At 35.6% G+C, this 13,507-nt stretch overlaps 1 protein-coding gene across 1 annotated transcript in view; it reads left to right on the forward strand.

Moving 5' to 3' along the window:
- Nucleotides 1-13,507, forward strand: part of LOC117787162 (collagen alpha-1(XVIII) chain) — a 65,025-nt gene that overhangs the window by 8,038 nt on the left and 43,480 nt on the right. The window contains exons 3-4 of the mRNA XM_034625609.1: nt 7,847-7,954; nt 8,388-8,926. Coding sequence (XP_034481500.1) covers nt 7,864-7,954; nt 8,388-8,926 — 630 coding nt within the window. The 5' untranslated portion in view covers nt 7,847-7,863. The remainder of the gene's footprint in view (nt 1-7,846; nt 7,955-8,387; nt 8,927-13,507) is intronic.

A 13,507-nucleotide genomic window follows, 5' to 3' on the forward strand; every position in this document is an offset into this window, starting at 1 on the left:
TGGTCTAACTTATTGCCTCGATGGTGTAATGGCTGCAATTCAAGTGTCAGTGTGTGTGTGACTTATCTGTGCCCATCTTCAAATAACTTCCGTTTCCTGCTCGGCCAGCCTCAGACCAATATCCAGCAGAGTCTCCGTCTCAGTCTCAGTCTCAGCTTACTCTAGCGACAAATTCTGTGCTTCGTAGGCAGTCAAGTGCCAATCGAATGACTCAACAACATCTAGGTACTTGACCTTTGAAGCAGCACTCACACACACACACGCACACACCCGCAAGGCAAGGACTCCTCCTGGTTACAGGTTGAGCACTCTTTCCAATCTCGTCCAGTTGGTTGGCAATCAGAATCATCAGACAAAATGAGTATTAACTTCCGCCGTGTCAGCCAGGAGCTAATAGAATTTTTGTGTGTTTATACTCAGTGCCATGGCTGTGGACAGCCATTGATTGGCAATCAAGTTCAGTCAAATGAGTTTCCCATCAATTTGTTTTGTTTCGCTTCGTTTTGCTTTACGACTGCTCGCAGTTCGATTCATGCAAAGCGAAACGCTTTCAGTTTTGTACAAATTTTACGCAACAGCTGCAATGCCACTGATAATGGCCTAAAACAGCAGCCATAAATACTCATAAATACTCGTTTGAGTCGAGTCGATTCTGTTAGCCGCACACGGCCTGTGGCATTGGCATATCAGCCATATTACGCATACGCCACCGCCTCCGACGCCACTTCGTTTTGAATACGAGTAAGAGTTTCCACATGGATAATAGCAATAAACAAAAACACAAAGAGCATGTCTTCAATTCTCTATAGCATTTTCTTCAGAATTTGTGCTTTAAATTGAAGTTCGGTATCTTAAAAAAAAATTAAATCTCAAAAGCATCTACAATAATTTAATTTAATATTTGATATGTAGAGTCCCATATTAAGTAGTAGGTTAAGCCTGGCTTCGATGCGATTTACAGATTATTTATTAATCATTTTAATTATATTTGTATACTAATACACATAATAAGCAATACAAATGTTTTTTAGCGGCCGTTAAATATCTGATTTGCTTTATTTTTTGTTTGTTTTAAGAGTTTATAAAAAGATCCCTTAAATTATCCAAGGAATGTTCCAATACGTTGAGTCTAAAAAAGAAAACCTTTGGTTAACAATATGATGAAGTATAGTAGACCCACTATTATAAAGCAAATTGCACACCGTGAATCTAGTATTTATTTCAGCAGAACACATAAATTTAAATTACATTATTTTAGAATGTAAAAACTATTAAAAATATAATAAACAATTTCAATTGTATTTAAAACGAGCATCATGAAACAACCGCGTCAATTCATAATGCACTTGTAATATTACAGATCGCCAGGCGCCTAAAAGTCACATGTTAGTCGCATTTATTAGTCTACCGTAGCAAGGTCAGTTTAATGTGGTTCTAAAGCAATTAGGAAACGATCTGAATGGGACTCTTGACTCTTTGTTCTATTTTTAAAGAATTGGACATCGCGTTCACTTGCTAACCATAATTTTGTGTGGAATTTATGGAGGTGTAGAATATGTATTTAAATGATATTTGTACATTTCAACGCCATCCAAATGGTCTAAAACATTAAATGAACTTTTGGCCCATTTCAAGTCTGAATTCGTAGTGCGTGGCTGGAGCTGGCAAAGTGCCAGGGATCCAACAAAATGTCGCTTCCAGACTGCCAAAGTTCTTCTTCTGTCTTCCTAACAAACGATCAGTTAAGAAGAAAACCTTGAGTCTTGAGTTCTAATTGAGAGTCCTGTTGAGTCAACGCTCTTTTAGGCTCAGTTTTAAAAACAAAAGTGAGAGTTCATCTACCCATTTGAAAGTGTTGCTGATCCACAAAACAAAAAATGATTCAAAATATAATCCAAAAGGCAAACATGCAATTGGCAAAAACGAAAACAAAGACACCCGGGGGCTATAAATAACAGCATGGCATATTATAATGACAGCAATAAAGAACATGATGATGACTTGGCACACCCCATTCATCAACATCGATGAGATGTCTGAGAATAAACTGAGACACACACTCCACTTTCCGTTCAATTCCCTTTTCGATCGCTTATTACTTATTGAACTTCTTTTTGGCTGCTTGCCTGCTTGCCTGCTTTTTCCGTTTGCCTCCGTTTCGTTTCTGGTTGCGACAACATGTTGCACATGGCTAACAGTGGACGACGCCTACAGACAGCTCTACGACTAAGTGCAATATGAGTAGCACTCGACGCTTGAAGATTATATTCAAATCGCTGGAGATGTACGTACACTGATAAAAAAAAAATGTTCTAAAATCAAAATTTTGAACTCAAAACTAAGTATTTTGGTCTAAATTAAGAAAACACATCTGGGTTTCAAGAACATTTCAAATAAGACCAAGTTCTTATATTAAGAATAAATGTTCTTAAAATTAAAATCAAGAAATTAAAATATTAAAAATGATTTTTAAGATCATAATTTTCTTTTTCTTGTTAATTTCATAAATGTTGTGATTTTTATAACCAGAGCGCCACGGGACCACCATTTGCTTCATATGAAATAGTACTTTTATTTATACTTTCCGAACAATTTAAGATTTTTATTCTTGCATTAAGAACTTTGATTTTTTAGATTAATATTCTTAAAATTAGTAATATGGTCTTAAAATGTTCTTATAATAACAACAAAATATTTTAGATGAATGTTATTCATACTAGAAGTTGGTCTTTTTTTTCGGTGTATGTAGTCAGTGGCAGCTGTTGCCCATGCAAAAGGGAGAGTGATAGAGATAGATATTGGGATTGGGAATTGTTGTCATTCGGTTTGCTTCTGTTTGCTTCTGTTTGCTGACAGCAGACGGGAGCTGCTCATAGTATGCGGCTAATTACTGCAACACAGTCAAGACTCGACGAATGGTCCTCTGGATAGAGACAGAGACAAAGAGAGAGAGAGACAGAGGCAGAGACTGGACTAGCGGGATCGGTATGTGCCATTTTTTGCTCGTATTTATAACTCGATTTTGTTGTTTGATTTTTTCGGAGGCGGCAACTGCATCTCTGTGTCTTTCCCTTGTGCACTCGCATTATTGCTGGATAAACTGACGTCTTATTTGGTTTTTATGCTGCTGTTTGCTTTGTTCCGAAAGCGAATTTGGGGCGCCATTTGAAATGGAATTAACCTAGTTACAACTCAAAAATATCGTATATAAAATATTGCATGAAAACCCGTAGACAAGAACTTACAAATTTATAAGTATAACTATGCAAATAATTTGTACTTAATCTTTATTATGTATTGAATTTCAGCACGTTATTAGTCTTATTTAGTTTTCATGTTGCTGTTTCCTTTGTTCCGAAAGCGAATTTGGGGCGCCATTCGAAAAGAAATTCACCAAAAATATCGTATATAAAAAAATAACATGAAAATATTTTTTTGTTTCAACTATGCAACTAATTTCGACTAAATCCTTAAAATAAACCTTCGTTAGTCTAAGAATATGTATTAAACGAACAACTTAATAACGAAATTAATGTTTATTTATTTGGTTTTTGTATTTAGTTTGTTTCTATTAATTAAATTAGTAACTGTTTGTCGAATTAATTTATTTTTGCATATATTTATAAGCCATTGCGACGATGTTTGTATCTGTACAATTTGTATGCAAAAAAATAGAAATCAAACTGGTTTCAAATGCAAACAAAAAAGGCAAGCAAGTAATAAACAATTTTAAATTGTAGATATAAATACATTATTAAAAAGAAGGCAGTGAAAAAAGGTCCAATTCTTATAGAGACTTTGGCAATAAAATATGTTTACAAGTTCTGCGTTTCGAGTTTATTTTATTTTATTGTTATTTAATTTAGAATTAAGTAATGATCCTATTATTTTTGCGTATTATTGAGGCTACTGAATATATTATACTTTATGAGATTCTGATAAAGACGAGTTCTTTATCTATGCATGTACTAAAAACAAACCCAATAAAGACAAGTTATACTCGTAATATGACATAAATAGTTCTACGTGAAAAGATAAATGTCGCCACAATAGTGGAATAATAAAATTTATTATATTTATTTAACTATGAAGGCAAAACAAAAATAATAAAAAAATTTATGATTTTACATAAGCTAAGAAATACAAAATTATGATAAAAGTAAACAAAAGTTAATAAAATTAAATATGCGAAATCTGAAAGCTTATGCTTGAATTATATCTTGTTTGTTGTTTGTTGTAATTCGTTTACAACTGAGATTATTATGATATCAACGTATGAGTATTTTTGTAGTTTAATGTTTACATATGAGTGTGCACGTTTATTATGCTTTTAATCATTTGTTTACTTTTTTGGTATCAAGGCCTTACAGATTTAAGTACCTGTCTTGGTATCAGGTTACCTTTTGGCATTCTGTCGTTATTCAGATTGAGATACTCGTAGTTTATGCGTGCATTAGTTCAAGAGCTGAGCTGAATCTCGGTCTGGGTCTGGGTCTCAGCTTGACTTTGGTGCAGGTTTCAGTGTCCATATGGGGGTTAATGATCTGCGATTGGGATGTCGCAACAACTTGTTTCACTGCCAAAACGTTCAGTCGCCTTAAGTCACTCTTACGTACATACATATACTCAAATGAGATGTGCATGTATGCAAAACAGTTTGGAAAATATTTCTACCTTGTAGCTAGAAGGCACTTTAATCGTTAACATGCAAAACAGTCAGTCGAGCATGTGCCAAGTGTCAAACTTGTTGATGTGTGGGTGTGTGTGTGTGTGTGTGTGTGTGTGTGTGTGTGTGTGTGTGTGTGTGTGTGTGTGTGTGTGTGTGTGTGTGTGTGTGTGTGTGTATGTTATGGCTAAAAACAAATAATGTCAAATTTGGCATGCAAATCCTTTAAATCAAACAAAATGTATTGCGAATGGGTGGGCCAACAAAAAATAAAGGGCAATAAATGTTGACAAAGCGACACGCGGATTGGCAGCGAAGTGTTTTTTTTTATTTATTTTTTTTTGGGCTCCCCTGTCGTTGGGCTTAGTTCACTACCAACAGCTGTTGCTCAGGCAAAGTACAACAAATTGGATAACATAAAAAAAACAGAGCTAATAGTTCACTTTGGGGCAACAAGTCACCGCATCGCAGCCCAAGCAGAAGTCTCTGAAAAATAAGGGTAAGGGTAAGGGTATGGGGTTGGTCTGCCTCTCGTTTGACATACTGGCATACATATTCCCCCCCTCACACACACATACACAGAATGGCACATACACACACACACACGTTGCCCTTTTCATATGGCCCACAGTCATATTGAGCCGATTTACTATTGAAAATAAATTTTTATTCGATTTTCTTTTTCTTTTCTTTATTTTTCTTTTTTTGTTTGCCTCTTGCCTCAGCGTTCTTGGGTCTTCCTATGTCTGCTTTAAGCATGCAACGCTCTGACGACTTTTCAATGTGTTGTGGAAGTGCGTAGCTTTTTTTTTTACGACAATCACTTTCAAATTTCTTTCCATTTTGATTTCAATTTCAATTTCATTGTAGTATTGGAAACTATTCGTATTTTGCTGATGCACTTTTGATTTATGTGTGAGTCAACATATTTAACAAATACTTGCATACCTTTAGCGGAAAAACATGAGTTTTAAATTTGTAACTGACAATTCTAATGAGTAAGCAGACAGTTCGGAAGCCACACCTCCTCAGTTGATTCTACCAAGTATTCCCAATTTGTAGGTTAGGTCCCAACTAATCGGAATTACGTGCGATCCATGTCAAACACTTACGTCGCTGTAGGGTCATTTAACAGCACCCTATGAGTAAATTTTGGGGGCTACAAGCATGCATGCGGTGGGAAGGGAGGGGTTACAACATTGTGTACCGCATAAATGTTGCCTCATTATACGAATAATCCAACTAGATGGTGTTAATGGCGTTGTTGGCTCAAAAGCCCCACAAAGCCGCATGTAATTCTAAAATTGTCAGTTTGTCTAGTGTCAAATTTACGAATAACTTTTCATTTTGTGCTTTTTTTTGTCCAAGCTGAACATCGATTTTAAAATTGCATTTCAAGCATCGCGAATGAATTCATCAAACTTTAATTTTTTTTTTAAAAATATGGAAAATATAGAATGTGGTTCGTAATTCTCAGGTTCATTTATGAATATTATTCATATTATTTTCTTTTAAATATTGAGCTTACTGAGCAAATTAAAAACTGAAAGTCCCAACTACACAAAGAAGCCAATTTTTATAAGTATTTATTTTTTTAGCTCGATTTATTTTTGCCCATAAAATAGTTACAAATTGGCTACCCAAAAATCTTTGTATTTAATACTTTCATCACTATCTTGATCTGAGCTTCACAGAGTAGAAGCTTTTCGATATCAGGTCTTTAGTGGAAAGCATGTCTATTGTGACAATTCTTCTCAATATTAATAAATGTTATTTATCAATTTTTTATTGAGATCTTTGTTAACTCGCAACACTTCTTAATGGGCTTATTCCTACGAACATTCCAGGGCTCGTATCATCAAAATATTTCCAACAAATATGTTCTTAATTAATAGAATAAAATACTTAAACATAATGCTCACAATTGAAAGTCATTTGCATAGGAAGAGAAATTGTCGCTGTCTACCCTTTCATAATGAATAGATTCGTAGTACTCATTGAATATGAGTGAGTACTCGCACTCGTATTGTTATGTTTTTGTCATGTTGTGAGCTACTCGTTGCCAAAAGCTCAACACTCTCGTATGCCTGATAAATATTAATTGTTTGCCTTTTGTCCAGAGACAATGTGAGGTCAGCTCAGATACTTACACACAAATCTAAATACGTGTATGATATTTTCGATGTGTGTGTGTGTGTGTGTGTGAAATATCACGCATTAATTGTGTTACATTATGCCCATATGGTAAATGAAGGGCCCAAATTAGTAAGCGGCAAACGCCAATTTTGTAGTGTGTTGACAATTTGAGTTTAAATAGCAGCTGTTGCTGGCCTAATGTGCAATTACCGAGTGGAGCCCAACCCAATAATGATTTATTGTGTGTGTGGTAGGAGGGCTCATTACAAGTACAATTTTATAAAGCTGCTAAGTTGACAAACTTTATTTATTGCTTATGGGCAATTTGTTGCATGATCCCTGACATTTCTATAGATTTTCATGACCTCTGCACAGGCAAACAACAAATGGGCAACAAAACAGCTTTCTGGGTGTGGCTAAGCAATTTGTTTGCTTATCTCGTATTAATAAAAATCTAAAGATTCAGCGATCAGCACCACTTCGCATTGTCGTTAATCTCGACAAGTTCCATAGGCTTGACGAAGCTATTGTCTGGCAAAGGTGACGCATAAAGTTGTTTGTTTTCATATTGCACAATTTATAAACAACCACAAACAAAAATTGTGTGGCTTCTAGCCTGATTCCTGTGGTCACAAGGGACTATCAGGGCAGGAGTGTGTAATACTCATAATTAGGAGTACAACTGCAGTTTGCAGTTTGCACTCTGCAGACAACTGACAACTGGCTAAGCACGTGGCTAATTCATGGGGTTATTTTGACAAAGTTGACAGTCTCGTGTTACCACTGATTGCGGGCTGGTAGATGATATCTTTGTGGTTGGCTTAATTTGTTGCACAGGTGCAACAAAAATTCAGGCATGTTGTAAGAAGCTATTGTTGATATACCCAAAATCAAGAAACCAATGTTAAAAGTTAAAGAAACTGTTAAGATTTTAATAAAATTTAATATTTAAATAAAGTCACATGAAACTATTTTTAAACGATTGTGTAAGACATTAACATGAGATTTACAATAACAACGTTTTTTTTAAATATTCTTTTTTAGCATTCTGATTCAACAAAATGCGTTCAATTCTGCTTATCCTGTGTCTAACGCTTTCACACGTCTACCCGGTCCTGTGTAACATAGAACTAAACGGACAGACTATAAAAGGTAAGCACTGCGTCTTTTATTTACCTTCAACCTTTCGTTTTGAGGGGTGTTCCAGAAATGTAAGGTAATGGTAATTGGTTATTGTCAAGTTAAAGTATTTTTATTTTGTTAAAAACCATTGCATACTTTTGTGCAGCACATATTAATGAGTAGGAAGACAATTAAATATTGCATACTTTGAGGAGCGCTTATTAAATATTCTTTTTCTATAATTTTAAAACCAACCAAAATCCCATACGATTTTGATTGGTTTTCGGTTGTTCTGGAACATACCTGAATATAAATGCTTTTTATGATAAACATTAATTTAAGATTTTTGTTTTTTAATCGATATAAGAAGCTATGATTTAATAAATCAATTTATAATTTTAATTTATAAATTTTGTACCCACTCAACATTGAAATGTATTTATTTTTCTTCTTATTTTTGCAGATGCTCTTGGTGAATACATGCTGATGGATATCATGAACAATAATCATTACACGGGCATTGAGTTCACGGAGGCAGAGGATGGCTTTCCAGCCTTTAGATTTCTTTCCACGGCAGATGTAAAATCACCATACCAAGTGTTGTTACCCGAGAAGCTATCCGAATTTGCCATATTAATCACATATCGGCAGAGTTCTCTCAAGGGCGGCTACTTGTTTAGCGTCGTAAGCGCATTGGACCGGGTGGTGCAACTGGGTGTCCATTTATCGCCGGTGGTCAAGAATAGCTACAACGTAACGCTCGTTTATGCGCAGCCCGATGAATTAGCGGGCCGTAGACTGGCCAGCTTTCCGGTTACCCACGTGCCGGACAAATGGAATACAATTGCGTTTCAGGTATTCAGCGATAAGGTGGTTTACTACTACGATTGTAAGCCAGTCAACACGACGATAATTGTAAGAGATCCCCTTGAATTGGTCTTCGCCTCAGCGGCAACACTTTACATTGGCCAGGCTGGATCCATAGTTCGTGGTAACTTTGAGGTAAGTTCTAACGGTGGCCAATTTAATTATTTGCTAACAATTGTGACTGAAATAATTTTTGTAACAATTATACATGTAAAGCGGCAGCACACATGACCATTTAATGTGAAAATACTAGGAATATTATGCAATTTTCTAAAAATATTCCTACACTTCAAATAAAATGATTGCTTTCGCGTTTCTAGACGAAAGTTTCAAGTTTTATGAGAAAAATTTTAATTTTTTGACCGAGTGGTCTATAAAATCTGTCGAGTACCCTGATTCTTAAAATCAGAGAAACCATCTTGATTGGGAGAATGTGTCTCGTAAAGTTGTTTGGTAAAAAAATTTTAAAAACAATATTCTTGATTCTAGAAATCTGGTTTTTAATGAGTTAAAAATGTATATATTTGTACTTATGTTTTCTGTGCGGCACATCAAAGACAAGACAACATGTCTTGTTTGTTGACTATTATTCGACTTTTGCAATTGCTCAAACACAAAATGAAATTTAAATAATTAAATCAAACTAATAAATTGCTGAAAATGCTTACCAAATTTGGTTACAACTGGATATTGACATTTCTGAAAATTAGTTTAGCAATAAAATGTTTTATACATTTTTGGGTAACATTATTTATGTGCTCGTGTTGATTATCTAATCAATTCATGCTTTAATTGCTTAAATTTCTCATTAATTTATGTTCAAAAAGCACCGTAAGTTCTCGCGGCGTCCTTTTAAATTGTGGTTGCCACCCTACAAAATTTTTCGATCTGGCAACTTGTTCTAATTTAATAATAAAAAAAATTTTGTAGCAACTACGAAAATTCAACTAAATTCAAATTTTTCTTATTTTTGAAGCTAGAATTTTTTAAATTTTCGCAGAATTTTTGTTGTAATTTTCTCGATTTGATGAAATTTTTTTTTTGTTTTTAGAATTTAATTGTTAACTTTTCTCCCTTTGACGAGCTTCAAACCTTCATTAAAATTTATATATATATTTTATTGAATTTCGAATTTTATATTTTTATCAAAGTGTTAATTAATTTCAAAGTTATTGGCATTTTAAAATTTGCTTGAACTAAAAATTAAATTTTCCAGCTTATCAATATTTAAGGTGTGTGTCTCTACTTACTCAAGTGTTGAAAAACTTCTCAACACAAAAACTCACCACGGCAGCCTTATAGGGCGCCACTTTACCACACAGCGGCCATTTGGCAGCTCAAACTTACCACTCAATTCGACTCACTCAGTTGTATGAGTTTCGCTCAGAGTAGAACAACAGCTAGACAATGTCTCAAATTCGCATTACGTATACGCCGTGTACGCCTTGAGTTGCACTCGATGCGAAACTCTGCGCTCGGCTCTCAGTGTTATTCAGCGCTTGCTGACACGAAGTTGTGGCTGACACGAGCACATTTATGTTGTCTGAGGCACGACTTGAGTGTCCTGTGTGTCTGGTTCTCTGTGTGTGTCGTGTTGTGCGCCATGTTGCTGTGATTTGCTTCCAACTTTGGGCCTAGCCGAGACGAGTGCGTTTACCTTTCAGTCGCGTTCGGTGCCGCAAACAGTTAACATGTGCGAACGGCTGAGTCGACGATACGTTTTTTTTCACACTGCCACAACACGCTGAAGTCTCGCTCTGACTCGGTGCTTATCGTTCCTTCTCGACCTCGTCCTAGTCCGCGACCGTTTCCTTGTCGTCCTCGTCATCCGTTTGCCGACAGCGATGTCGGTAGCGTGCGGTATGTGTGGAGTTGTGTGTGATCCAGGCGCAAATGAAGCCATTGTGCAAGTTTAGCCGCAAAAAACGAATGTGATTTATGCCTAAATGAAATATGTTTGCATAATGTCCAAGTGAACAAAACGGTGACGTGCTACGTGTTGAAACCATTCCCCCATCAAAAACCAAAACAAATAGTCCAGTCAATTAAAATTCAATTATGCGAGCAACAATGAAAGAAAGACGGCGCAAGCGTTTCAAAATGCTACCGTTCACTTAGCCGCCAATAAAAGTTGCTCATCGAGATCATATCAGGTTGCAGTCACACACACACACACGCACACACACAAAGATATCAACATATCAGGCAACATTTGTGGCCAACATTCGTGTCGCTGATTGTTGCTCGTGTCCTTTTTAACATATCGCGTGCTCTAAACTAAACGCTAGGCCAGATTTTGTGAGAAATTAATAAACGTAATGGTCAAGTATTACCTATAGCCAGCAAATTACAAACATATCCCCCCCGAACATTCAGTAAATAAATAAAGTGAAGAGAAGTGAAGTGAAGTAAAGTGAAGAGAAGAAAAAACCAACACAGAACCTACACAAATTTGTTTGCTCGCCGTGCAAATATTTACAATTAGTTTTGCCAGGCTCGCGCGGCTTTCCTGTTGCAATTGTTGTTGTTGTTGTACTTGTTTTTCCCTCTTCTCTTATTATTATTGTTGGTGTTGTTGTTGTTGTGTCCGTGTGTTCAGACTCCGAGACTGCCTTCATGTCAAGTGTAAAATTTGAGCAGCATCGTCATCGTCGTCGTCGCCATCGCGTCGTTTGTAAAAAAAACTTTCGTGCTGCGCTGGCCTAAAAAGTGCATTCCGTTTTAACTTCAAGATGAAAAATTAAAATGCCACAAAACGAAGAATTTGTTTAATGAAAATCAATCAATTGCACAAGTCAAAATGCATGTGGTGTGAACGAGAAAATTAATTGCGCTCAGCGGGCTATCGGTTGTCCAGTTAACAAAAGACCTGGCCTGGCCTGGCCTAGACTGTTTCGGCCTGCTCGGAGCTGTAATTGCCACAACCGTTGAACACACAACAAACAGCGCCGATGTTTTATTTATACATCAAATAACAAGCAACTGTCATTTGTAATTACAAATGGGCATAAAAACGTGAATTACTTAAACGGCATTAAACAATATATTCGTGCATAAATAACGCAAACTATTTGTAATTAAATTATCTGTGATTTTTTGTCAACATATTCAATATTTTCAAACACCAACAAAGCATATAAATTAAACGTGCATATCGCAAATATCGTAGTTAATTACAACAATCAAGTGACTTTTAGCGGCGACAACAATACAAAAGGTAAATATACTTATTATAAATAAGCATATATAAATAAATATATGTATATGTGTGTAGTTAACACTCGACTGGAGTATAGAGTATAAAAGGGGCCACACAAATGGTTTGCATGTCGCAGGCTGTCGCCTATCAAATTGAGCATGGGCTGCGCATAAATTATGACAAGCTAGGCGGGAGGAACTCATAGACAAAAGCCAGCACCCGAGAGGAAAGAGGGTAGGAGGTAGGCAACGGGGGAAAGTAGATGGCTTTATGGATTGGTTGTGCGTTGTGCTCGCGTTGCCCCAAATCAAAGGCAAACTCATTAAAGCAGAGCTACACATCGCTCTCTCATTCATATATAGAACACTCAGCCATGCATATGCATATTAAAGCAGCACGAGGCGTATGTGTAATATTGTGTATTCGTACATATTCACATATATGTATATTTTTGTTCGCTTACCCGCCTTTGTCTTTACCGTTATCGTTACCATTTGCCGCAAGCCAAAACGAATATACGCTTTATTTATTAAATAAAAGGCCTTTTTAATGTCTGCATTGGTACAAAAGATATACTTATTCTGACCTCTGGCTACTGATAAAAGGTTAACAGTCCCACACAAAAGCTAGGCCAGCCAACCTATATTGATGTCATCAGACGTAGTAAATATATCCAAGAATTGATTAATAATCTTTATCAAATCCACTTATTCTGATGAGATAAAAATGCATTAACAATTTTCGCCTGGCAAGACTTATTTAACTATTAAATCTTTTTTTTTTTAAATCTTGTATTAATTTTTTAAGCTGTTTTTGAGGTAAGCTTGAATTTTAAAAGCCTGTCTGCCTTTTAGATAGTGTAAATGAACTTTTACTTTGTTTCGTGTTAAGCTATTAATTTCAGTTGAAATGTGAAATTTTAAGTTTTCAGGCTTCAGTCTTCACTCAGTGCGTGCATTTAATTAAATAGTATTACGCACATAGCGTACAACAATAACAATAGCAAAAGTTACACAGTTAACAACAACAATAAGATCGAAAAACCCAGGACTTTAAATAGTTTATGTATTGGTTTCTGTGCGAGGCTTTGTTCAGTTGTGTTGAAGACTGGCAACATGCATAAATAGTCATAAATTTCCATGGCTGAATGTTGAGTGTGTGAGTGTACATTTAAATAATAAACCTATATGACTGTGTGTGTTTGTGTGTGTGTGTGTGTGTTGTTCCTGTTGTTGTTTACACTATTGACTTACATGCCACCCCAAAAATAGGCTTTATTTCCCGTAATATGTAATTTTGATTTGCAAATTTATCAATTTGGCATCATAATACAATATTTTGACCCATTATGTTGACACAATTTAAAATTCAATTTAAAATATTTATTTACCCGTTTTTGCCTCGCTCTATAGGTTACAAGCTTTGTTCTTACCGCGATTGTGTTTAAAATTAGTTTTTACTAAGCTATTGTATACAAATATAATTACTTAAATACGAGCATATATATTCGACACATA

The sequence above is a fragment of the Drosophila innubila genome (assembly GCF_004354385.1).
Source record: "Drosophila innubila isolate TH190305 chromosome 3L unlocalized genomic scaffold, UK_Dinn_1.0 0_D_3L, whole genome shotgun sequence".
Lineage (NCBI taxonomy): Eukaryota > Metazoa > Arthropoda > Insecta > Diptera > Drosophilidae > Drosophila > Drosophila innubila.